Below are 26,622 nucleotides of genomic sequence, written 5' to 3' on the forward strand. Positions count from 1 at the left end.
TTGGTAATGTTGATTGATAGTGTTGATTTCATATATATATATATATATATATTTACATACACACATATGTGGGGAAACAATTTATAAGGTGGGTCAATAAATGGAGGCCTATTAAGAAGGGTCCACAGGGGATCCCGAGGAGGTAAATCCAGCCATGAAAAGACATATAACATCTCTTCTACTTTTCCATGATAAGCAATAATAGGTTTAAGTTAATACTGATGCTATTTGGCCCATAACACAAACCAGTGTGGTAGATGCAGACCATGCTGAGGTGTAGTGCGTGGGAATTAACCCCTAGTTGCCCAGAGCTTCTTGAGCACCACCCAAATATTCAGTGCATCTCAATGGAACCACCTTAAAAGATTCAGAAGCTAGTGAACCACTAGGAGCGTCTGTCTGGAATAACTGGGTTTTAAGGTGGACTGACATCTACCTGATCTTGTCTGCCAGTTTGTCTGCGTGTGTCGCCTTTAACAGACTACGCTACAAGCGTCACTTGCCGCGATATCACGCGATGCAAATACCGCGATAGAACGACACAGTTACAAATCGCTTGCTTATTGGTCTGAGGGTATCGTTGTAAGATGGCGCCCAGCGAAATATGAGTGGTTAAGAAAAAGAAAAAACTACAGCTATCCATCTAACGAAAAGCACGAAAAATTAAGAATAAACCAGCCACAAAGAAACACCAATAGCACCTCGTTTCCCTGCTGGTTGGAAAAGGACCACCGTTTCGAGGGCAGAGAAGCGCTAGTGGGCGGTTCGATCCTCGGCCCGGTTGAGGAAGAGAGGTAGCTAACGCGCCTGCTAACGTTAGCTTGCTAGCAACGGAGATAACAAAAATACAGTAGGTGTAACGTTACTGACATGGGAGGGTTACCCCAACTTCCGTTGTTTTCTGTTTACGTGCCATGTGCTACGAAGTTAAAACATTGTCGTTCAAAGACATGGTGGCATTATTGCACTTTGCTATACACAGCTGTGGTCGGATCTTACTTGCAAACAACACGCGGCTAGTTAGCCGTGTACCTGGCTAACCTAGCGCGTTGTGTAATCAGCTGTTAGATTAGCTCTTATAGAGCTATTGTACCATGCACACTATCGCAACTTAAATGTAGTGTACAACTTGCATGTTTTCATCATGCAGCACTTTCCATCACCACTTTGAATACTGCATCGGATTTGGAAAGTGACCGCGCTTTTGTCCCAGCTCGTATACACGCAGTTAGAATTAACCCTTTCCTATTATCATCTGTGTATGTTGCCACTGGACAGTGAACTGTAGGTCAGACTGTAAACACTCTTAAGTTTCAACTAATGTCATCTTTTGTTAACTTTTTTTTTTAAATTCAAAAGCCGTGTATGTGTCTTTTGTTTCGATGGTGTTGCCATCAACCATTCTATTTTGGTGTTATTATAACTGCACATGAGCCTTACAGTAATTTAAATCAATCGTTTGTAAATTCACCATGTCCACAGGTTCCCCCTAAAGAACAGGACACTGTCAGCAGCAATGAATAACTCCCTGGATGGTGCAGGCTCCTATGAGGAGCTAGTGAGACAGAAAGCTCGGAGCATCCCTCAGCATCGCATGAAGGAGTTCCTGGAGTCCTTGGCCAGCAAGGGTCCGGATGCCCTGCAGGAGTTCAGCCAGCAAAGTGGAGACACCACGACTACCACCACCACTATGGTCTACCAGCAAGAGGCTAACTGCATCTACACAGACAGCACAGAGGTGGCAGGGTCATTGTTGGAATTGGCTTGCCCGGTAAGTCTGGCCCGCTACTGACTGGCCATATAAAAAAAAAAAAAAATCAGTGAAAGAGGTCTGTCCTTGAAATTAAGTTTTTGACAGACGGCGTCTTCTGTTGCAGGTTCAGGTGCAGGTCCAGCCTCAGCAGCAGCAGATACAGGAGTCCACGTCTCAGCAACAATCTGTACAGCAGAATACAGAGCAACAGATAGTTCAGGTTTGTACCTTTAACGCACCTTTATGTTGTGCCTGCCACGTTATCCCGTTCCATTTCACTCTTGATACACTACATTTAGGCCTATCCATATTTTCAGGTGCAAATTCAGGGCCAGCAGCAGGGTCAAATGCTGGGTCAGGTCCTCCAAGTGCCCTCTGGTTCCCATCAACAGCTACAAGGTGTGACTACTGCACAGCTGATTCAGCCTGGGGAACTCACAGAGGAGCAGCACCAACAGGTACACATGTGCACAACATGAATGCAGGATTACAAATTTTGTCATCAACCAGATTTTAAATTTAGTTACCAATTATCACTTGTTCCCATGTCTTTCAGCTGCAAGCCCAGTTGGTTGCAGCAGTTGCAGGAGGACAACAGATCCAAATCCAGACAGTGGGGGCCTTGTCTCCCACCCAGCAGCAGGAAAGTGCAGAGAGAAGGGTACTGGGAACCACAGTTGCCACATCCCAAGGAGCAGGTGTCCTCCAGCCAGCCAAAAAGCGCAAGGTGGACATGCCCATCACTGTGTCCTATGCCCTGCCTGGTCAGCAGGTAGCCACGGTCCTGGCTATCCCTCAGGGACAGGGCCAGCAGCAAAGTTACGTGTCCCTGCGGCCAGACCTCCTAACAGTGGACAGTTCTCACCTTTACAGTGCTACAGGCACCATCACCAGTCCAACAGGGGAGACCTGGACCATCCCTGTGTATTCTGCTCCTGCTGGGTCTGGAGGCCGTGAGCAAGTGACACACATTGCGATCCCCCAGGAGGCTTATGGGACAGTCCAGGTTGCAGGGGCAAACACTACAACAATGACCACAATGCCAACACAAGTCACTATTGAAAATGACAAGCTAAAAATCCCTGCCAGTCAAAGTCAAACAGCGCAGGCCGTTTCCAGCATAACAAGCTCTGGAGGAATGGGGGGGCAGGAAGAAGTGGTGCACACACTGGCTGCAAACACGCTGTTCCCTGCCCAGCTGATGAATGGAAACATTCACATCCCAGTGGCAGTACAGGGTTACCCCAATGCTACACAGTCCCTTATCTGGGACCCACAGCAGCAGGTACTGCACACGCAGGGGCTGTCAGGGCAGGATGCACAGCAGCTACAGGTACTAACACAGTTGTGGATTTGACGGATGGTTTTTTATCTTTACCAAACATCCTTGTAGTCATTTATTTATTTTTAGCACATGGTAACCACGTTGGTGTGTTTGTGTATGTCCAGGGTCAGACAGTGGTAGCAGAGGTAGATGGCCAAGGCCAGCAGCAAGTGCAGGTGCAAGAGCTGCTGCTGCCTGCCACACTGAAGCCGGAAGAGGGCCTGGACGTCTGGCGGCTTTGGGCTCAGAGGAAAAACGCAGAGTTGGATAAATCAGACAAAAATAAACTGGCCCCAATTGGCCGTAAGTGCACACACACAATGTTTATTATATTGTTAAAAAAAATATTTCTTTCGTCTTTATTTTCATCTGTCAAGCTTATGACTGACGTGTGTGTTTTTAGGACGTCAGGCACTACGTTTCCAGGAGGACTTGGTGTCATGTGCAGTTGCTGAGCTCTGCATGGGTCTTTCTTTGATGACCACCGAGGCTCGGGGGCTGGAAGGGGAGTCTTATGAGGCTGATGTTCTATACTACGTATTTCTGTGCATACAAAAAGTAAGTTCACCATCCACACAAACACACACACTCCATTCAACACCCATTCCTCCTGTTGGTACTTGTGATGTGGAGACACTGTTTGACTGCATCTTTCTTTGTCTGTTTTCTTTCCTCCAGTATCTGTTTGATAATGGTCGCGTGGATGACGTTTTCTCAGATCAATACTACACTCGCTTCGCTCACAGTCTGCACCAGATCCTGGAGCCTTGGAGACCATCAGTTCATCCGCTAGGTGAGAACTAAAGGTGTTAATCAAACCTAGTGTGAACTTGCAATTTTTTTTTTTTTTTTTTTTTTTTTTTATATATACAGTGCACAAGAGTGAAAATACAATCCAACCATTTTAGGAATGATACTGATCAAAATTTCTCAATCCGCATGCTGTAATTTTGAGTTAATGCTGATATAGAGTCTAATCTGATATTTTTATGTACTTAAATATTACAGCTGCACAGCAGAATTGAAGCCCGATGTAGGATTATAGTATAATGAGTAAAGTCAGTTTTATTACCTCAGCATTCAGAACATATTGGCTGCAGTTGTTTCAGCTTCGGCAGGCATCCTATGGAGTTTTCTGTGATATAGTTTGGGAAAATGAGTGTCAATGTGTCAAAGGCCACATCTGTGAAATGCTCATGTTTTTTTCCTACACTGTAGATATTATTAACTGAAGCTGCGGCTGCTCTTTATTTGTTTGCATCACTCTGTGGTCATATTCAGAGCAAAATGTAAAGTATGAGAGAAAAACTGTCTGCTTGATGGTTAACTCAATTTAATTGTTATTGTTAGAATTGTTCTAATAATAATTATTATTATTATTATGGTTATTATATGAGATATATGAAAAGTTAGTATTTTCCATTCTTGAGGTTATCATGATTGAAGCTAGAGGACTACTGTCCTTTCGAAGCATTGCTGTATTATAACATCAGTTCATCAATCGGAGTGACAGTAGGCTCCAGTCCAGTTTTAGTGATTGGTTGCTTCAATTTGGATTATGAGGACTGTATTATTAAATAAAACTTATTTAGCCAGACGAGACCCCCTATTAGAAACTGTAGGTTTTAGTAGATCTGCTTTGGGTAGATTTTAACTATATGTTGGATAGTAGTAAACATAACAGATTAAGTGATGATTTGGATCCATCCAACTGGATCCATCTTCATAGTCTGCTCTTTACCTTTCCTACCAGGTTACGTTATCCCCAGTCATGTGACAGAGGAAATGCTATGGGAATGTAAACAGCTGGGAGCTCATTCACCCTCAACACTGCTTACAACTCTAATGTTCTTCAACACAAAGTGAGTTGCACTATGGTCCCATGTGAAGCAATTTACTTCAGTCATCACATACAAATGATTTTTCTATACTGCTTAACTTACACGCAGCAGCATTGTCCATTATATCTGTACATAAGGGCAGAGCTCCATCTAGATCACAGATAATTCCCAACTTGCATATCAGCAAAATACAACCATACAAAAGACATTGCTGTGGTTATTCCGTATCACCCCTCTGCCCCATTATATCAACCGTCAACACACGCTGATCAAATACTGCATTATCTTTTTTTCAGGTATTTCCACCTGAAAACAGTGGATCAGCATCTAAAAGTGGCCTTTTCTAAGGTGCTTAGACACACCAGGAAAAGTCCCAACAACCCCAAAGACAAGAGTACCAGCATCCGATATCTAAAGTCAACAGAGAGGTTCATAGGTCAGAAAGGTAAGCGTGCACATGGATTTGATTTGTGCTTTGATGTCTGGGAGGAATCCACATTTTTTAAGGATAATGAACCATTTTCATTCTTTGTTCAGTGACAGATGACATGTACTCAGAGCAGCTGGAGGACCCAGAGAACCCACTGCGATGCCCCATCAAACTCTACGATTTCTACCTCTTCAAATGGTAAATATAAAACATAATTTAAGGATGACAAAAGGATTTCAGTGAAAAGCAAAATGTTTTTATGAGGAAACATGTTTTTTGAGGTATAACCTGTTTCTGTGCCTTTGCCTATGTAACGAATGATGAATCCAACCTTTGAAAATTTATGAAACAGTATCATTGATAAGAAAAAAAACAGGTAAAAATGCCTCTTGCTGCTGCCATGTAGAGTCTTTCACTCTGGCCAGGTGTAGGCATGACGAGAGTCGAGCTTCTCTTTTGAATGTGCTGCTGCTGCTACATTCAAATAAAACTCTGTGTTGTGTTATTGACATGCAAGGTGGAGTACACATTGCACTCTGTGTTCAAGTGCTTAAACTTGTGAGAACACTGTTGCTAGGCAACTGACAAATGGATGCTGTATAATAACTTTTTTTTTTTTCTCTTCTCACAAACGGTGAAAGATTTTTAATGTTTTCTGCCTCTTAACAGCTTGCCAAGGAATAACGGCAACTAGCTTCTCTGGCCTTGGCTGCCTTTTTAAAAAGTCAGCATTCTTCACTGAAAATGGAAAAAATTGCTACTTAAAAAAAAAGAAATTACCACAGAGTGGGTTGTTTATGTGAACCAAATAATCACAGCCACATTCAAAGGATTTTTTTAACACCTTGGATCCGATCAGTCGTTTCATGTGTAACATTTTACACAAGGACCTAAAGGTTGAGCTCTCTGGACATGGAAGCATAAGGGAATATGCAGTCTGTGGCCACTTTATTTGGTACACCTGTACAATCTCATGTAGTTCAATGCAACAGCTCCATAAATTCTCTTTGGAAGCTAAAAATGTTCAAGTTTTTTTGACATCGTCAAAATGTGTAAATGAGAGAATGTGTTTATCACTAAAGTCATAGTTAAAGGCAGTGTCGTACTCGACTTCATTATATTGAATTGTGTTTCTAATGTTTATTGTCCTTTACATTTACATACGGAATGTTAGAAACACCTTCAATACAATACCACCACTAACTATGACATCAATGCTTAAACATGTTGTTGAATTTACACAAAAACTGGACATTTTAGGCATCTTAAAAGATGTACAGTTGAGACGCACATATGTACATTATAATGTGGACAGTGTATATCAATAGGATGAGGTGATGATGGCCAACACTACAAACATAAGACCCAAATTGTAAAAACTGGATTTTTCCCGTGAGACTATCTTGCTGTCGCTCCAGCATTTCATAGACAGAAGATAAAAATTTTATTTGAAGGCACACCTTCCTACTTCATTATCTCAGAAAATATATATATATATTTTTTTTTAATGCACAGACAGGCTGAAACTGTAACCTTGACATCTGATTAATAAACATATCCTGAAAGTGTCCTCACACTGTGTTCTCTCTGCTCCTGTGTCAGTCCACAGAGTGCTAAAGGTCGCAACGACACCTTCTACCTGACACCTGAGCCCGTCGTGGCTCCCAACAGCCCCATCTGGTACTCCACTCAGCCAATCCCAAAAGAACAGCTGGAGCAGATGCTTGCCCGCATCCTCGTCATCCGTGAAATCCAGGAAGCCATTAACATGTCGGAGAGCGTGCACTAGTTTGACTGGGAGGAGAGCAATTAATGGACTAGACTCTCCCTCTTTCTCTTCACCCAGCCTTTGATTGCTCATTATCAGTAGTTTTCTATTCTCTCACACCCTCTTGTGGTCTGTTAGGGTGGCATGTATATGTTTATATTCATTATGTGTCAGCATATCTTGCGCACACGGACTGTATATACACATACAAACAATACAGATAATAAGTTGTCTTACTGAGGCAATCGCTCAAGTTCTTTTTTTCATTTTTGTTTTGGCCAAAGGATGTAGTGTCTAATCTTTTTATTGGACCTGAACTCTAATTTAAATGTTATTTTAACTGTTGGTTCTCCTTACCAATAGTCTGGAACAGTTCGTTTTCTCTCCTCATTTGTTTTAATCTGTAATATACTTCATATATATTTTCGCTGGGGTTGGCCTGCGCTGTGCTGCTTTTCTTAGACATCCCTCTTTGTTGCTCTACCTTCCCTCATCTGCCTTGTTCACTGTTAAGTCTCACAGTGAGTACCTCAGTGGTATTAAGACTGCATTACGTAGCCAAACATAGGCTAAAAGCGCATTTTCAACTTGTGTGAATTCTCCCTCTCTCTTTGTATTTCTCGCCTGTCTTGAGCTGCGTTCACATGCGGACACACCGAACTCTGGAGATGACTCGCTTGTTAGTGAATGCTGCTTTGGGCTGTGACGCCCCCTGTTGGACTAGCTCAGCAGCACTAAAATCGCACCAGGACTTTCCTCCGTTACGGACTTTTATTGCAATACAGTGTCACCACTCGACCTGCAGCTACTAGCACTTGCCACGTGGTGGAGACGTGGCAGAGGGAGCGTTGCAGGATGCTGACTGCTGCTGGATCCTCCTTTCTCTCCTCAATACATCACCAACCCCCAAAACTCCACCCGAAGAGGGATCTATTGTATCATACATGTTTATTACATGACAGATGAAAGACTCTAAGAAGTGGGATAGCCCTTAATGTTCTATAATGTATTATACTCATAGCTCCTTCATGTACTGTAATGGGTTTCAGTCATCTAAGGAGAATGGCAGTGCCTGTGTGTTTTTGAAACATGACCTTTTTTGTACAGCCACTATACCATGTGTCTGCCTTTCTAGCAAGTCCAGTATCAATTCTGCACATGCATCCTTAAGTACTGATAGCCTGCATTGTGTGATATAAAATGATGCACAATGATTTTTTCTAAATAAAAGTCATCTCACACCGTCACTTTATCAATAATGGAGGCAAACAAACTCACAAAAAAAACACTGAAGTGCCCAAACATCTTTGGTAGCTGCACGCAGTAGACCTGATCTTTGTGCCCGTGTGCACCATTAGCATTCACAGGTATCAGCCTCACATTATTCTTGTGAATCCTGTGGTAAGTAATTCACAGTAGAGGGACAGGTTTGTCCTGAATGGCAGGCGATTTCCTTCATTTTTGCTCCTGGTAGCAGTATGAACAGCTGCGTCTGCAGTTTCTTCACCAGCATTTAGTTGCATGTTGCCAGACCAGTTTTCCACCTGCAGGGGCCTGTCACACAGCATTATTTCTGCCTTCTATCCTTGCATGTCACGTTCTGTGTGATGGTGTTATTTCAAATGTTTTTTTGTTTTTGTTTTTTTTTACCCAGTGTCTTGCTTGTGTCTCTCTATTATCACTTAGAGTAAGTGAGTTCAGGAGGAGTGTGAGCCTGGATTAAACGGGGATGAGGAGGGCAGTAACCTCCTCAGTAGGTTCCCTGGGTGTAAAATCTGCTGTATTGTGTTCTGCGGTGGGTCTGGTGGAGGTTTCTGTCTGTGACGGTGACGTCTCCTCCTCCCTGTTCGGTCTCCCCCGGAGCCATGAGGTCGATCCTGAACGTGGTGGTTAATATTCGAACCGGCTCCCTGAATCTGTGGGCTGCTGGGAAAGAGAGGACACCTAATTAGAATGGCATCATACGTTACAGTGACTAACAATACGCTGCCTGTGCTGAAATTCAATATGGTGTGTGTCGGTGCTCAGTGGGAGCTTATTTCTGCACTCTCACCATGCTGAGGTTCCTCCTGTTCCTCCACTGAGCCATTGTAGCAGACACTGATGTACAAACATGTACTGCTCCTGAGTACACACAAAGGAATGAGCATGTAATGAGGCTGCTTCATTTAATGGCGTTTGGGATGAACCTGTAGAGCACAGTGTTTATGAGCATGGAGATGATAGGTTTATGAGTATCCTAGAAAGCAATGGAATACACATGTTTGAGTGAATTACAGCTATTCATTTTAACACATGTATTATTACAGTCTAAACTGGAGTACGGGTCCTTTAACAGAATATTACATGGGTGTGATGATAAATAAGCAAAGTTACGACTATGAGAGGCGTGATTCAGAGGTGATGCACATGTACTTAAATATGTTTCAACAAATTTCACTTATGTCTGATAACCCTGTGCAGGTGAGTGGTAGTGGAAAGTTACTAAATACATGTACTCTATTACAGTACTTAAGTGCAATTTTGAGGTTCTACACTATAGTTACTTACTGTTCAGATTAAGTTTAAGTAACATTTAATATATATTATCAGTTTTTGAAATATGAAGCATTTTTATACTCTAGATAAAAACTAAAAAGAAATAATAATAATTATAATAAATGATAATAAAAGAAAAAAACCTCTTTACACACAAATGCATCAGCAATAATACTCCAAAATAAAAAGGTTGCATAACAACTGCTTTGAATACCTGACTTTTACTTGATTTTAAGTTCTATAAGTATTTAACTTTTGATGCTTAAAGTACATTTTACTGCTAATTTGTTGTATTTTTGATTAATTACATTTTTGAAGATTGGACTTTTAGTGGTAATGTGTTGTTTATTATTTGGTTATTGCTACTTTTACTAAAAGTAAAAGGCTTTACTACTTCTTCCACTACTGGAGGTGAGTGTCAGTACTGGACTAACCAGATTCTGGACCATCCACATCCGATGTAGCCGTAGATCTTCCACAGCAGCACGGATATCAGGCTTGATGCCCCTGGCACACAGCTGCATCAGCCACAACAATGTAACAAAAGTCCCTGACCGCCCAACACCTGCACTGAAACACATAAACAGAGGGTTGATTTTAAAAAGCCTCATGCACCATCTGACTGATAAACTTCTGAAAACTCTGCAGGATTATAAGTAAGTAATGGGTTTCCTGAAGGTGTGTGTGTGATGGGCTTAAAGTCAGTGGTCGGACCTGCAGTGCACCACAGCTGGCCCCAGGCGAGGAATGGCTTCTAAATGCTGCCGGACATGGTCACTAAAAGCACACAGGGAGGATGGGTCTTTGGGGATGCCCCGGTCCGGCCAGGAGGGGTAGTAGTAGTGTGTGATTATCCTGTCTGTTGGACAGTATCTCTGAAAAACAAACACTTTACTTCAATCCAACCGAAAGGCTTCTTTGTCAGTGCACACAAGTCCACAGCAGCAGTTTACAGGCGCCAAAGGGGATGATGAATGTGTCTTCTGCTCACCTGTCTGAGGTTAATGGTGGTGATAAAATAATCTGGACCTTGTGTGCGGGTCACTGTTGTCACTTGGATCAGTCCATGATGAACTGTCCGTCGTTCCAGAGGCCAATACCTATCACACAGCACCTGAACACGTAGAAATGGGGGGCAAAGTCAGAATTTTAAAGAAATTGTGAAGAATTTTCTGAAATTATTATTTTGGAAAATTCACAAAAGATTGATACCACATGTCTGTACCACTAGCAGGTTGTTAAGATGAGTTTAGCACAAAGACCGGAAACATGTCGTTGTCGATTATACATTTCAGATTTTGTGCAAATTAAATAATTGATTTCATGTGTTGGTAGGTAAACATTGTTACCTTTGGACAGTGACAGGAAACAAGTCCTTCAAACTGAACAGTAAAATATGGTGTTGGTCATTGCCCCCCAGAACAAGACATGTAAGTGTTTTCTGATAAAGACGCCTCTATTGACAGAACGACATCGTTTACTACTTCTCTAAGGTTAGGGGACCTTTGTTGTCATGAAAGTGAAAAATACCTTCTCATCTAACCCTTGGCGAGAAAGTGAATTCCACTAAAAAAGGAAATTATTTCTTCAGATAGGTCACAGGCACACCGATCAAAACACATTCCCACAGACTGAATATGTCTTTCTTACTATGTCCTTGTCTCTCAGAGCTGTCACCATGACGATTACCCTGACATTTTGCTCCCACACCATCCTCCAAAAGTCAGCCATGGTGTTGTGCAAAGGACCCTGGGTGCAGATGAAGTCTCTCTCTGATCCTCCACCCTGAATACAGACGCACAGTCATTGACAGATGCAGAGACGGATGGACAGCTTGTAAAGCAGCAAGACGGTGACAGTGTAATGATGTAATGAAAATGACGGACAACATAAAAGTGGAGGAAGTGAATGAGCTCTTACAGGCACAAAATTTGCGTTGATGTAGTCAGTGTGTGGGTGGGAGTTTTGAATGGACAGCCTCACACGACAGTGGTCATCTACGTTGGTCGGAAAATAGAAATGTGAGACAAATAAAAGTCTCACACATAGCTACACATACAAGAGAAGCTGAAACCTGTTCTAATATATGTTTTGCACTTACATGGTAAAATGTAGGGGTATCTGTTCTTTTCTCTGTTGGCCTCTGAGTCCCCCGCTCTGGTGGGGAGGTCTTTGCCAACTTCATTCAGCAACTTCACAGAACCAAAGACATTAGCACTCGTGACAGACATTTCTAGCCTCACAAATCATAAATCTAATGCCAACGCCAATGTCAATTTATAAACTTACTAGTTACCTCAAACTCCTGTTTAAAGCCTCTGTTGTCATTGGCAGCAAGGGCCTGGCATCGAAAACCAAACTCCTGCAGAATTTGCACTCTTGAGAAAGTTTGCACCCTGTAAAAATTGCACAATTGTATTATGTTAAATCATCTTTAAATCAGACAATATTGATAAGTGTGGTGGTGATCATTATTTATCTTCAAGCAAATACATAAATAAATCATACTAATTATTCACAGTGTAGCCTGTATAGCTTGATTTAGCTTGTGCCTCTGTGCTAAAGTGTTGCCTGTTGTTGTACAAACACTATTAAAAACACATAAAACTCACAGACATTTTCCTTTATTACAATGAACATGGGCACTGTAGTTCATTTTGAATCAAACCGACATACACTGACGAGCTGCTGTAAATACTAACAAGCGAACCAAATTTGCAGCTGAAAATTTTCCCCAATAAATGTGCTATTTACTGATGTCTGAGCAACATTGTCTACCCTCCACCATGGCCACCTGTTCTGAGCCTTTAAAAAGTATATATTTGTTACCTGTTTTATAGATTTACATCCTCAGTAATGTGCTTAGAACTGAGTGCCACAGACAGGGTATGCAAGTTGGAAAATATTGAGAGACTCACAGTTTTGGTCTTCACTAGATTTTGTTGATGACGATGAAAATATAGAATATCTCGAGAGTTATCATTTAAGCATATTCAGGATGCTACAAGGAACTTTGTCATCCTTACCTCATGACTTTTCCTGCGGACCTCAAACCTCAATAGAAATTCAGCAGGGGCTCGGGATGACTTCAGTGTTGATGCTGTCAGAAAAGATTACAAAGTCCTGCCTCATAAAGAAACTTTAATTAACTTAAATCAAATAAAATCAGTGGCAAAGTGATAAAGCTGTAAAACGGTAACTGAAAAGTTGAGAACATCTGCATCTACCTCTTGTTTTCCCCTCCCCCTAGTACTTAGATAGGAATTTTACCTTTTAAACAGAGGCATTTGACACCACACACATTCTTGAGACACTCAATTATGCAGATGAGAACAGCTATAATACACCTGTAATTAAATTAGGTTCTGGCAGTTTGACTCTATCAATCCAAGGAAAGTATAAATTCCAATTCTTATCATACCTCTCCTCCCATGGTCTCATTATTATAGAAAAGCATACATAAGCACAGCCCAGCATTCACACAGGACAGTCGGTGACACTGACCCGACAAGAAAGAAAACCTGTTCCAACAAGTTCTCAACCCCAAACACAAATAACAAAGAAAACAGGCAGTCCCACACGGTCAGTGTCATATTTTTGTTTCAGGATTACCTTCACAAACTGGCCTCAGATGAATGGTTTAAGTCTGCCACAGACTGAAGAGAAAGAGTAAGGTGGTAGGAGAGGACTGCACTGCTCCAAGTCATCTTTTTAATATCTCTCCCTCTCTCTCTCTCTCTCTCTCCCTCTCTCTCTTTCTTTCTCTCTCCCTCTCTCTCTTTCTTTCTCTCTCTCTCTCTCTCTCTCTCTCTCTCTCTCTCTCTCTCTCTCTCTCTCTCTGTCTCTCCATGCAGGAAGAAATGTGATGGGTGGAGACAGTGGGCGGAGACAGGAACATTAAACTCCAGGGAGGGATGTCAGTATATGATGGCCGCAGCTATTCTTTGTACTCACCGTGTCGCTCTTTGCACTAGAAAAACAAAATGGTTTTATTTGTAAGAAATGTCCTTCATTTCTTAGTACAGATTTCTTTTTCCATTGTGGTCGTGTGAGCCTGGAGTTCATGATTATCTAGTCTCACTTAAAGTTAACAATGGGCAAGTGTGTTCTTGTTTTTCAAAAAGACTAATTAAAGTGTATTATTTTATATATATATCATTTTAATATGTACTGAATATACTCCATACTATGAGAGTGATTTAGTGTAATATAGGATGTGTTCGAAGTCCATGTGAGCTGCGCACTTGAACTGTACATGGATTAAAAAATAAATAACATACAGTGATAAACTGTACTTGAAAAAAAAAGAAGCTTGTTATATTTCTATTTTAAGGATTTGTGAGCACACATATCTTGATCCAACAATGAAAGTACATATACATTTTCATATTTGACTCATATTTGTACAAAACTACATTGTAGAACATGGACGTACAGTTTATTGCAACACAGAGGCAGAAGTTTACAAACTGGTGTCTAGGGACCATCATAGGTCCTCGAGGATGTCCTGGAAGAAACTGAATAATAATACTGATAATAATTTCGCCACGATTTAATTCGGAAGGGACTGTATTCTGATAGACTGTTTGAGGTTGATTATTTTTAGAAACAGCAACTACTCTTCTGTTGAAAGTGTGTAGTGTAGGATTACATTAGAGAGACTCAGTTACCACAAAGTCTAAATCATATTTTCATTGGTCAAATACTTTCCAGTCTATACACACACACATATATATATATATATATATATATATATATATATATATATATATATATATACAATTCTCAGAAAGCATCGCCATTATGTTTTATGCAACAGCATCATTTTTATTTTATACTTATATTTTGGTCTCTGTGCAGTTTGAAAATCTTCAGATCTCACCCAGCTCCTCTCCCAACTTTTGTTGAAGTGCGCCATCGTTTGGTAAAACTACAGTGAGTCAGTAATGCAGCCTGACTATAAAACAAAGGTGTAAGCAGGTATGATGGACTGCGCCTGCGTGTTTTCTGGAGAAAAGTTTTGATAAGTCTTTATGACCACGGTCTGAACCTGATTGGGCGGCTGCAGAAAAAGGAAGTAAAAACATGTTGCGTTTTCCCCCTGCGCTTCAACTCTGAGAAAACGCAGGTTAGTTGTCAACAACGTGAGATTTGTAACTACAAGGTCAACGTTTTCAAACTGTGGGCACAGTGTAGGCTGTGAGGTAATAAACACGGGGACAGAAATGCAAAGTTTCACTTTCTATATGTATTTCATTTAAGCGTTAAGACGCACTTCCTGGTCTGTTGGAGTCGAGAGAAATAAAGTCAGCGTGTCATTCATAGACAACAAACAACGCTGCAAACAGGAAGACATGGATCATGCGCGACCGCAGGACACACCGCAAAGCAAGGTAAAATCATTATAGTGCACCTGAAGAGTAAGAAGTGACAGCCTCCACAGACGCTTCATGTGCGAGGAGCATGTGAACCTGCCTCCTCCAGCTGCTGACTAATAGATCTAGTAATCTTTTGTATGTATGTATATATATGTATATATATATATATATATATATATATATAGAGAGAGAGAGAGAGATAGAGAGAGAAAGAGAGAGAGAGAGCTGAATCACTGAGAAAAGACCTGGACAGGATACCAACAACAACTGCACTGATTTCATATAAATGTTAAGCTACAAATATATAACGGAATATTAACGTAAATCCACATTGGATTTTAAACACACGAGGGCACTAAAGTATCGAGGGTACTAAGTATCACACACTAAAATAAAAGTACTGGTTGGTGGTGCTCCATACTTTTGAACACTTTTGAGACTGAGTTGTAATAACACATTTTATTTCATACATAGTTTCACACACAAGACACTGCATATTGAAAAGTACGTTGGTGGCTATTTTTAGAAACGTGTATCACTCTATGTTATCTTTGAAGTGTCTCGTGTTCAAATATATTACGCTGCTGATATGAAAATAGATGTAGATTAGACTTCCTGGGTTTCCAATCTTTGATCTAACATTATATTTAAGGCTTGAATTTACAGTTTGAGAGCTGCTATTTATTAGCACTAAAATCATCAAGAAGTTCCAAGAAATCTGAATCGTCAGTGTTTCAGCATTATTTGTGTCATATCTATGTCTTTTTTTTTTTTGATTAATAGATTATTCTTTACTCTGTACAGCGCCAGAAAATAGTGAAAAATGCCCTTCAGAACTTCACATAACCTAAGCTGACATCTTCAGATTGCTTTTATCTATTCAACAGTTAAAAAGCAAAAAGATATTCAGGTCTTTATTATATAAGACAAAGCCGCAAATTCTCACCTCTGAAAAGCTGGGACTAGGGAATGTTTTGCATTTATGCTTTAGAAAATGACCAACACACTTAATCAAACATTAGAATAGATGCCGATCATTTTCCTAGTTAAATCAATTTTTTATTTCCGTTCTAATAATAATCAATCAATAATCATCTGCCACCTGTACTGTGACACTATATTAACTGTGATTAACATGGTGCTATTTCTCTCTCCAGGGCTCCATGTTGCGACACAGGGAATGCAGTGATGAGTCTGTTGACAAGAGGCCCACTGACAGCTCATTGGCTCCCCCTCAGGTACATCCTGTTCTCAAATGTCGCCCCTCAAAATGACCTTTTTAAATTGTACAATTGATCTTCTGTCTTTGTAAAGTACCACAGGGCCATAAATTGTTTTAACCAATGTCTACTCAGGACGAAAAGAGGCCGATCAGAAGAGTGCGAAGCCCTTCCAGGCCGAGGGCGTGGCAGTCCAGTTCTTACAAACCAAAGTTTGGAGGGCGATTCTACAGACCTCGGTGAGGCAGACGGGTCGAAAACAAGGAGCACTTTCTAGTTTGTTTTCCACATAACAGCAACACTCAACTTTTTTACTGAGTCACCTGCAAAGTATTGATGATAACACTGAGGTTGACCTGTGGCTGCTCTGAAAGATTCTCCTCTCTGTTGATGATGCAGTTTTCCAAGGGATGACCATCCATTCCACAAACCTGGCTTTGGCAACCAGAGGTACCACCACTTCAACCCCCGGGCTTATTTAGACCGGAGAGATCACTTCCATCCTAAACTTCCCCGCATTGCACTGAAGGAGAGGGAATGGGAGAAGGAGAAGGAGAAGGAGCGGTATGAGCGGAGAGAGGGCGCTGATGGAAACTCACCCCCAAAACAAAACAACGGTAAGTTCAATGTCTGCAGCAAAAGTCTGTGAAAACAATGACTATACACACACACTTCATCTCATTTGAACAGTTTCATAGTAAATTAGGTGCTTTGAGACGTTGACAAAATGTCCACTATATGTCAAAAAGTACTTTTGTAGCCATTTTCCGCTACATGATACCATCTCAACTCGCCAATTTTGGTTTTCCATCAAGCAAAAGTTGTGGACAGTGCCTGGTACCTGGTACTTTTTATGGTATCACCTCTGCAGATGTTCCAAGTGAGCTGAGGCGATACCAAAAGGTGCAGAGTGCAGACTACTGATTGGTCAGAGAGAATCATCACAACTGTGTGATCATTGTGCGCAATGGTACGTTCTTAACAAACCCGCCATCTTTGAACAGACAAGCGACTCTACACTGCTCATGCTCACTGTGGCCTGTTACATTTCTGTTAGTTATTGTTCTATTCTTTTAGTACAATAACCTGCAAAACCACACTGTAGTCAAAGGAGGAGGTGCAGACGTTCCATATCCTCCATTGTTCATGTGTGTGTCGTGTTGAAGATGATGGCGGGGTAGCTTTGTCATTGCTATAGTAACACTGCAGCATTGAGGGGGGGCTGTCTGCAGTGGAAAAAGAAGTACCTGGTGCCAAATATGAGTAGAGTTGAGGAGAGTCGAGCTGAGTTGAGTCTGTACCATGCGGTGGAAAAACACTAGTGCTCTGTGGCAGTTCTTTGGACCATGCTCCTCAGTTCCCATTAATAAAAGATCTTTAGCCTACAGTGATATTTTAGACAAGGGTGTGTTTTCAACTTTGTGCCAACGTTTCGAGGAAAACCCCTTCCTGTTTCAGCTCGCCCCTGAGCACAAATAATGAAGTGGTTGTCTGTGTTTGGTGTAGAAGAATGTGATTAGCCTGCACTGAGCCCCCAGTCAACACCTTTGCCTGTTGATGACCTCTGCCATTCTTTGTGCTCACTGTGTCCACACACCCCGTCACAACTGGATCGTATCGCCTGTTGACCGACCATGTTGGAAATTCAAAGTGTTTATACCTGATCAAAAAGCAGAGTGAAAAACTGCAGAAGATATTTGAGTAATTGTTAGCTGGCATTTTTTTTTCTTGGTGTTATTTACATTTTTTTAATTAACTTATACTGCAGGAATTGATTACCATAATTGCAGGACGCCATGGCAACATTATTCCATACTCTCTGCCTGTTATACAAACATAATCTTTTAACAGCAACAGAACCCACAGCTTTATTTAATTTGTCGTAATTTTTTACACAGACTGCAGACAAAGTTTGCACAGTAAGTGATTAAGAGACAGGGGTTTATTCCAGGGGATGCCATAGGTACACATTTGTTGACGTAACTATAGGTACATGAACAAGGCACTGTTAGGCAAACTGAAAGTCATTTTTTAGACCAACTTCATCAAAAAGGTCAGAAAGACTGAAGTCCTTGTTTTTGCTGTTATGTAACCAATAAGCAGGTTAATGTTTCTAAATATGGGTGAGTCCAAATGCCACCTTTGGTCCCAGTGACCTATCGTCAAACAAAAGGTCAAAACAAAAGAGTGATGAAAGACCAGAGAGCAGAATATCTGTAAAGGTGCTTGGTGCTGTTCTTTTCTCTAAGCCTAGCCAAGGTACAGCTGACTCTTATCAAACCATTGTAGCAAAGGCCTGAGCATAAAGGAAAGAAAATACATTTCAAAGTAATTTGCTGTAATTTTATCCTTTTCTTTATTCTTCTGTGCTGGATGTGGCGGCACAGACAACAATGTTAGAACTGTTACAAGCCAACAATTTCTCCATGTCTAGCCAAACTATAATAGCACTGTGAAAATACTGTATTATTTTGCATTACCTTTGGTACAGGACTATCAGAAGTAGCACATTTCACATTCAAAAAAATACAAGCTCTGAAAGCAGCTTGAGTCGCACATCAAAGAGAAACCGTACAACAGTCTTACCTGCACACAGAAATGTAAAGTAAAAATGATTCAAATGATTTAGCTTATTTGTGGCTGAGTGGGAGCAAATTCCTGCAGCGAGGTTCCAAAATGGAAAATGGTTTTGGAATGAGATGTTCAGCCATCAGATATGGGTGTAACGTTTGGGCGTCAACATACTTTTGGGCATATAGACTGTGAGTTGCAAGGAGTTTATTTTCAGCGTTTCAATATGCAACACTGCATACATGCTGAATGTGTGAATCACAAGAACACGCCCGTGCTGCCTCACATACATAAACAGTGATTAGAGACAATAACAGAGGCGCGTGTACACTATAGTACAGTTCAGTACAACGCCATCACAAACCACAGCCTGAAAAAACACATATCGCTCTTACGCGTCCCTACAACAGTGGTTAATTGTAAACCTTACAAACTGTGAATGTTACTGTCTCCACCTCCTGTATATATTAACATATTTAGACATACATATACAGTATATTTACATAATGTACTCTACAAGCTTAACAATATCTTCTTGCACTTTATTAAATAACCACTGGGTAGCAGTATAAGCAAGCAGAGGACCTCACACACATTTTTTGTGGAGCACTTTGCATTACAAATATTTGGAGGGCATTTGCTCATCGTGGTATCTGTTGGTTGGTAGGTATTCGCACTCTGGTAGCAACAAACCAATGTTACATAATGCTGATCACTAAGAAGCTTTTCCTGGACTCAATACTTGGATTATGTCACCAGTGAACTGATAGTAGTCGAGCTATTATACAGTGTATGCCTCAATTTGTCTCATGTCAACTGTGGGATTTAGTCAGTTACAGGTAGATTTATTATACACCTGAGAATGACCTCATCAGTTGCAAGTGGGAAGAGTGTAGAAGTGAACAGGAGGGGCTTCAAATCTGATTACGTTTCCTTGGTTTTAACCCTAATCCTAGAGTCCGTGTTTCAGACTTTTGTTGATCTTTCGCTGGTATGAAGCGGTGTATGGTATATGTTGTTTTTTGACAACCGAGCTGTATGTTTTTATCTTCTCTTGCACTCAGGCACTGTATCTGTGCGCACACTGCAGCACTGTGGAGGTGTGTGTTTGTGTATGTGTGAGTGTGGAACAGGTTTTTTTTTTTTTTTGTATGTGTGTGTGCCTGAGTGATGGTGCGATGATGGTGACTCATCGCTGATTTGTGTGTATATGAGAGTGAGAGAGAGAGAGAGGGAGAGAGGGAGAGAGACCAGCCAGCAGTATATAATGAGCCATAACAAAGCCATTGCTTCACATAGGTATACTGCAGTCCAACATTGGAAAGGCAGATTTCCCAAATGTCAGCAGATTCTGCTTAAAGTATATTGATTTTAAATCATGATACTTAAAAAAAAAAAAGAAAATTCTTCCTAGTGGGATGCTGAAGAGAAAGAGAGAATGTTTAGGAGGCTTTAAACAGAAACGGTGACCTTAAGATACCCCTATAGATGCTGTAGAGACTTAGAGAGAAAAAAGACCGTTATAACATGTATCAATCATTTTTAGAGTACACACACAGTCTCTTGTGCTGTTGTGTTGACCTTGTGGTTTGTCTGTTTTCCAGCTACTAGACCTTTCTTACCCAGGTCCACCTCCAGCAGAGACAAGGACATGCAGTTCACCGTAAGTTCACAAGCCGAACACCTGCTCTGCTTTTCCATTTTGTTAAGAAATGTGGAAAAATATAGTGCTCCATCCATTCCTTTAAAATGACATAGTACTGTGCTTTCCTCCAAACTATCAGCGTGGTGTAGGCAGCACCGTCTGAATGTGGAGAGAACATGAAATGAAAAACATTCAAAGACGACAGTGATTGGAATGAAATGCTAGTCTTTGTGTGTGAGTGTGAATCAGAGCTGCAACTATTAGTCAGCTAATCAAAAGGCAATTAATCAGCAGCTATTTTGAAATCGATTAATCATTTCAGCCATTCACCAAGCAAAAATTTAGATAGTTCTGGGTTCGCAAATGTGAGATCCACTGCTTACTTTATAGTTTACTTTATGATTTACTTCATAAAGTTGAATTTTTGAGAGTTTTGGGCTGTTGGTCAGACAAAACAAGACATTTCTGGACCTCACCTTGTGATGTAGAATATTGTGATGGGTACTTTTCAGTTTTCTGATGTTTTATAGCCCAAAAGATTAATTAAGAAAATAATTAACTAATAATGACAGCAATCGTTATGTAGCGGCATTTTCTGTCAGGTGCAGTACAACATAACATTGTAGAAATAAGGGCTTCAACCAACAGTTATTTTCCTTGTCAGTTAAGCTGCTGATCGTTTAATGCCAGGAAATACTGAAAAAGCCCTAATCCAATTTTTCTCAAGTTGAAAGTGACATTTTGAAATGTCTTGTTTTGCTCAACCAACAGTCCAAACCCCTAAGATATTCAATTAACAATTACAGAAACTGGAACAACAGGATGTTTGGTGGAACTGCTTGAAAATGTATTTAATAAATGATCAAAATAGTTCCCCATTATTTTTCTGTTGCTTAACAATGTACGCATTAATTACTCCAGAGTAACATTTATATATCCATGTATATGGTGTTTTTGTGTGTTTATCACATTAATTCAGAGCAGAGATTGACTTAACTGCCCAAGTGCTGCAAAAAAAGGCTGAAATCAAATGATCACATACCTTGGCTGACCTAAACACAGCGAGGAGCTGAGCAGCACATGATGAATCACTGCTGGTCACTGCTGCAGTGAAGTCAAAGTGAGGAGACGAGGAGAAATCTAAGAACTGCTGGCTGTTTTTCCACAATCAATATTTTAACCAGCGCTGTGTTAGTAGCCGTTGATTTTATGCGCTGCCTAAAGGTGCAGATCTGTGATTAACAGGTGTTTTATTACAAGGACTAATTACAGGTAGAGTAAGCAGTGCTGGAGAAAGACTGTTGATATTTGGACTCGAAAGGAAAAGAAATACACTCCTTCCCTCAGAAGCTCCGCCACCCAAATTCATGGACATACTTGACTTGTGTTTTTAGGTCTCTGTCGCTATAAAACCTTTTGTATGTTGTACGGATAAATAACGTGATGCAGAGCAAACATCGAGACAGTAAACCATTGCTACAGATGCTGCTGCAAAGCTAACATGCAGAGAGGATGAGATGGTTTCCCGTAGCCAGCAGACAGCGACACTCACAGCTCTCCTGCTACTATAGCTAACATCGCATCAACAGCATATATTGGTTATAGCAATTTCACGACATCGAACACACAAATGTGACACCAGTACCTGCTTGATAACTAACCAATGGCAAACCTAATGTTACCCACCTGTCAAGCAGAAACAGAGCAAACTCCACATCCGTCTTCATGCCTTTCAACTTCTCCCTAGTAGAGAGAATAGTTGGACTCGCCATCACGACTACTGGGACAAATACCAATTGGCTGCTGCAGCAGTGGGTCAGTGTCAAGTGCGCTGTTGGCCAGTGTACCATCAACACATCCATAAAGGTTTTAAATCTCATGTTGTATAAAGTGAGATTTCCATGTGTTGTTTGATTATAAAGCAGGTCTTGGTTCTATATTAATACTGCAAAAGTATCAAAGCCTCAGTCCACAGAGAAAAGCACACAGCCTGTATTCAGAAACTGAGCCTTAAAACGAGCCGACAGGATCTCTTTAACTTTGTGATGTCGCAACAAAGCAGTCACTGCTGTCAGCCATGTTACAAGCCCCGCCCAGCTGGACCCACCATCCAACCTTGCAGGAAATTTCTCTCTCTGAGTGTTTAACCGAAATCTACTATATTTTTATTTAATCGCTCACAAAACAGTCTCCTCTCTTCTGATTGGCTCACCGACCTGTTGTTACCAGAGCTCCAGAGATAAGCCTGAGAGAGGCGATGTAAAACTACATTGAGATGTTTTTTGGTTCTTAAAACCACAAATATATCTTCTTATATTTCAAATCAAATATAGTGTAAGTAAGTGTAAAATATGGGACCTTTAAAGTTTTTACCGGTCCTGTCAGTCTCTGCTCCGGCCATCATCTGCAGTAATGGGCAGATCATGGGTTATGCTTTTCACAGCCTGGCAACCCAGATGTTGTTCCTATTAGTTACTTATTACTAAACTCTAAACCATTAATTAATTCTTTTTTTTTTATGAAACCCTTGTATTTATTGGGAAGTGGTACCAGTTTCCCTTTTGTTGTACTTTTTTTTTTTTTTTTACAAATTCTGAATTCACTAGCCTCAGTGTTACAAGCTGACGTGGAACTTTACTCGACTCTTCACTCCTTTCATCTTCTGGTCATTAGCAGCTCAGTCATCATCAGTGTTTGCACTCATGCTTTTGGCCAACTGTGTGATTTCTACAGTCCAACTCCTGCCTCGTTTTCTTTTTTCTTTTTCACAGGTTTGTCAGAACGACAGGAACCAAAGCAGGGAGAGAGATCACAGGGGGACCAAAAGCAAAGAGAGGGAACAAGGCAGAGACGGGGAACTCCCTTTAACTGCGAGCCAGATGGCGGCACGAGACAGAGCCATCCAACAGAAGAGGAGAGAGATAGATGAGGTGGAGAGGTTTCATTACACAAGCACACACACACACACCTGGGGAGAAGGGGTAGTTATAAAAAGATAGAGGACGAGGGGAGATAAGAGTAGCTGGGATTAGAGAAAGAGTGGCAGAGGAAAGATCTTAGAAAGTGCTGGGAGACATAAGACAAGGAAAAAAAAAGATTTGTTTCCTGTCGTCTAAACATTAATATTGAAAAGCTGAGCCTGCGGCATCCTGACTGTCATTGTTGTCTTCACTTTGCAGATGCTGACAAAGTAGGTCTTATTCATTGTTTGACATGATTGATGGTGTTATTCTTTTATTTATGTAATTGAGAAAAAAAAAACTTGAAGTGAGGCTGTTTATCTCCGCTCACCTGCATCACAAGAGTCTGTAACACGTGCGTTAATGCTGTCTTCAATGTGACAGACATCACATGAGGCTCTGCTCATCGGCTGTGTTTGTGCGAGAGTGTCTGTGGCGTGTGTTTCCACCCACTTGACAGAAAAGATGGCCTCTTGCTTTTCATATCTCCATGGTTGCAGGGTTATAGAGGCATTGCAAGAAAAAGCAGTCTGGCAACAATTAGCTGATGCAAAAAATGTCCACAAAACTCTGCATACAGGCACACACACAATACTTGTGAACAGTCTGCATGCAAGTGTTTCTGCAGATTGTTGATCCATTCAGTGGTAATTGGAAACGCCTGAAAAGGCTTCTCGACTCATTTGTTGCGCTCTCTTCCTTTCCCTCCCTCACCCCCACTTTCTCTTTGGTTTTTTCTGTTCTCCTGCTTCCTGTCATGCCTTGTTCCTTCTCCTGGACATTTGCCCTAAAGCCGTGTGTGTGTGTTTGTGTTTTACAGGTGTACTATCAGGAGTGTGAAATGTTTGGCCTCGTGACAAAGATGCTCATAGCAAAGGATCCGTCCCTGGAGCATCCCATCCAGTCCTCGCTGCAGGAGAACCTCAGAGACATCGGCAAGCGCTGTGTGGAAGCCATGGAGAAATTTATAGAGGACTATGACTCCAGAGAGCTGGTGCACTAATCAGACACATGCTGCTGCCTGTCCTTTGAGCATTTTTATTTCAGGTGATTGGATGCTGTGTTTGTGTTTTCATTTGTAATAAGTTTGCACATTCTTGTCTGCTGCCTGGACAAAGTCCCGCTCTGTGCTTTGGCTCATGCTTAGCACTGAGCAAAACTGGTGAAAAATGAAAAGGAAACTGTGATTTGAAGGTTTCATACTGATTCTAATTTTGATAACGTGATGATGAAAAATACACTGTTTGTATTGCTTTAAGTGTCCCTATGAAGATGTCTAAAATCTGACTGACGAGCCAAATTTATTATCACTTCCTTTTTAATAATTTAATTTTGTTAACAGCATATTATTCATATATTAAACATCATGTGGCTGAATTTTTTTTTTATATGTGTATATATGATTATATATGATTTATTTAAGGATAAAGGGTTAGACATGAAATACATTAATGGGTCAGTAGGTGAGGAGGCCACACATTGTTGTGTTGGGGTTATGAATCTGTAGGGTGAGGTTGTTTGCTAGCATGGCAGATATTGGCTTATCATAGAAATATCGATATCACTGTAAATGTCAGCTGATAAATAACAAGAACTTGCAGCAGAAGAAATGCCAAAGATATGATTGGGGTTATTTAGTAACACACCAGACTGACAAGTTTATTTTTCAGCAGTAAAATTTGGCATTGATCTGGGTCGCAGTTCTCAAAGGGGCACTCCACCGATTTCTGTGGCTCTGGAGGGTGTTTGTCTCCATCTGATTATTTGAGCTGTAGATATTTTATTTCATCACTTAGAGAGAAAATAATAAAAATAATAAATTAAAAAAATGGGGGGCTGGGGGGTGGGGGTCATGTTACCCTATGAACCAGAGAGAAAGAGGAGGGACCAAATGGAAGTACCTGCAGCCCCCCCTAGTGGCGAGAGGATCATTTTTATAGTGCTGACATGACCAGTGCTACTCTGCGTCAGAAGGACTTATTCTTAACTAAACCCAAACCATTCTCACTCCTCAACCCATCCAACCAACAAAGGCAATGGTCACGAGCCAATCAGAGGCAGAGTAGGGCGGGACATGTCAACTCTATGGTAGGTGTTTACCTTAGTGTCAGAGACGGAGGCAAAAAGCAACCTTAAGCCGCACATTTACACCAGCTTGGTTTGCTAAATGAAAGTGCCTTCATTACGTGGCGGGGAGTGATCAGATTGTGTGTTTTGCTTGCATGAAGTGGGAAAAGAACAGATTGATGAAGACAGTATCAGGGCTGACAACCCCTTTGTGAAGGTCGGCTCTTCAAAATTGCATAAAGCAATCGAAAAAAAAAGAGCACGAGAGATCTGAGTTAAAACACTGTCCCAATACAAATGCATGCTGCTTTACGTGATGTGCCGATCAACGCTGTTTGGGAACAAGCAAACGTTTTGGAAATACTGTTCAGATCCATCACATTCCTGGGAAGCATGGGGATCACCATCAGGGGTCACACTACACGTGGTGCAATACTCGTCTGGGCCCGCACATCTCCGTGGCCTCATCTGAGCGGACCTTCTCCACCTTGCCTATTTGAAAACATGGCTAAGCAACACCATGGCCCAGGAGAGACCGACTCATCTCTCCTTGATGCATGTCCACAGTGACATTTTGAACTCATTGGACATCCATGCCCCATCCATACCCAACGCCCGAGCGCAAGGCCACCTTTGGATTATTGTAACTACTGGAGCAAATTGTCTGCAGCTCAAGGTAAGATATTTGGTTTATAACAAGCTGCCGCCGAGCAGTTAAATAGTCCGTTGTCAATACATTTTAACGTCACTATGATATACATGTGCTGAAAAAACGTGCATGTTTAGATATGTTCTTGTGTGCTGTGCGCAATGAGCTTTTGGACTTGTGTATTGCTGAGCCATGGCATTATTGTGTTTGTGTGTTTTATAGAGGTTGTTGTTGTTGTTGCTGTTGTTGTCCTCAGTTTGGTCTCTGTTGTAGTTGCATTGTTGTAGGCCTCTGTTGTATTTGTATGGAGAGACACCGAATATGAATTTTTACAAAATGAGCTCCAACATGTATTTGCAAAAATGCTCCTCCCACTACAGCACCCCCAACTTAAAACATCTTCCCGTGGCCCTGGTGTGTCCCGTTTCGCTGCCTCTCTCCCACGTTGACTCCAGAAGATCATTTTATTTACAGCCAT

General features: G+C 41.1%; 3 protein-coding genes across 8 annotated transcripts; 2 read left to right on the forward strand and 1 right to left on the reverse strand.

Annotated features, from left to right (window-relative positions):
• Positions 1-552: 552 nt before the first annotated feature.
• Positions 553-8,363, forward strand: LOC111667165 (transcriptional regulator QRICH1). 3 transcript variants are annotated; one of them, XM_023422777.2, is made up of 12 exons: positions 553-850; positions 1,483-1,771; positions 1,878-1,973; positions 2,053-2,211; positions 2,310-3,086; positions 3,203-3,380; positions 3,481-3,635; positions 3,756-3,870; positions 4,831-4,939; positions 5,215-5,363; positions 5,456-5,546; positions 6,951-8,363. In XM_023422777.2, exons 2-12 carry the CDS (start codon positions 1,517-1,519, stop codon positions 7,135-7,137), a joined length of 2,271 nt encoding a protein of 756 aa, XP_023278545.1. In that variant the 5' UTR covers positions 553-850; positions 1,483-1,516; the 3' UTR covers positions 7,138-8,363. The 3 variants fall into 3 exon arrangements, with proteins under 3 accessions (XP_023278545.1, XP_023278547.1, XP_023278546.1); XM_023422779.2 differs by having other exon boundaries at positions 2,071-2,211; XM_023422778.2 differs by having other exon boundaries at positions 553-794.
• On the reverse strand, positions 8,048-13,387 carry LOC111667167 (receptor-type tyrosine-protein phosphatase V-like). 4 transcript variants are annotated; one of them, XM_023422781.2, is made up of 11 exons: positions 13,267-13,387; positions 12,681-12,754; positions 11,951-12,050; positions 11,756-11,846; positions 11,575-11,651; positions 11,305-11,439; positions 10,646-10,768; positions 10,369-10,529; positions 10,089-10,224; positions 9,170-9,240; positions 8,048-9,039 (listed from the first exon to the last, which is right to left on the reverse strand). In XM_023422781.2, exons 2-11 carry the CDS (start codon positions 12,683-12,685, stop codon positions 8,814-8,816), a joined length of 1,125 nt encoding a protein of 374 aa, XP_023278549.1. In that variant the 5' UTR covers positions 12,686-12,754; positions 13,267-13,387; the 3' UTR covers positions 8,048-8,813. The 4 variants fall into 4 exon arrangements, with proteins under 4 accessions (XP_023278549.1, XP_023278548.1, XP_087034481.1 ...); XM_023422780.2 differs by having other exon boundaries at positions 8,048-9,042; XM_087178355.1 differs by having other exon boundaries at positions 8,048-9,042; positions 12,681-12,777.
• Positions 13,388-14,628: 1,241 nt separating this feature from the next.
• On the forward strand, positions 14,629-24,805 carry LOC111667147 (uncharacterized). Its single transcript, XM_023422741.2, has 8 exons — positions 14,629-14,782; positions 14,917-15,047; positions 16,190-16,270; positions 16,388-16,491; positions 16,652-16,869; positions 20,428-20,486; positions 23,240-23,398; positions 24,249-24,805. Exons 2-8 carry the CDS (start codon positions 15,009-15,011, stop codon positions 24,429-24,431), a joined length of 843 nt encoding a protein of 280 aa, XP_023278509.1. The 5' UTR covers positions 14,629-14,782; positions 14,917-15,008; the 3' UTR covers positions 24,432-24,805.
• Positions 24,806-26,622: the final 1,817 nt, after the last annotated feature.

This window comes from Seriola lalandi, unplaced genomic scaffold (genome assembly GCF_002814215.2).
Source record: "Seriola lalandi dorsalis isolate HSWRI2012SDOR001 ecotype SW California unplaced genomic scaffold, Sedor1 jcf7180002054685, whole genome shotgun sequence".
NCBI classification, from domain to species: Eukaryota; Metazoa; Chordata; class Actinopteri; order Carangiformes; family Carangidae; genus Seriola; species Seriola lalandi.

Coding starts and splice junctions, on each gene's coding strand:
- LOC111667165 (XM_023422777.2), top strand. CDS start 1,517: ATGAATAACTCCCTGGATGGTGCAGGCTCCTATGAGGAGCTAGTGAGA. Junction 3,087..3,202: donor AGGATGCACAGCAGCTACAG/GTACTAACACAG, acceptor GTGTATGTCCAG/GGTCAGACAGTGGTAGCAGA. Junction 3,381..3,480: donor TAAACTGGCCCCAATTGGCC/GTAAGTGCACAC, acceptor GTGTGTTTTTAG/GACGTCAGGCACTACGTTTC.
- LOC111667167 (XM_023422780.2), bottom strand. Junction 10,530..10,645: donor CCACCATTAACCTCAGACAG/GTGAGCAGAAGA, acceptor TTTGTTTTTCAG/AGATACTGTCCAACAGACAG. Junction 9,043..9,169: donor ACAGGAGGAACCTCAGCATG/GTGAGAGTGCAG, acceptor TCTCTTTCCCAG/CAGCCCACAGATTCAGGGAG.
- LOC111667147 (XM_023422741.2), top strand. CDS start 15,009: ATGGATCATGCGCGACCGCAGGACACACCGCAAAGCAAG. Junction 16,492..16,651: donor GGGCGATTCTACAGACCTCG/GTGAGGCAGACG, acceptor TTGATGATGCAG/TTTTCCAAGGGATGACCATC. Junction 16,870..20,427: donor ACCCCCAAAACAAAACAACG/GTAAGTTCAATG, acceptor TCTGTTTTCCAG/CTACTAGACCTTTCTTACCC.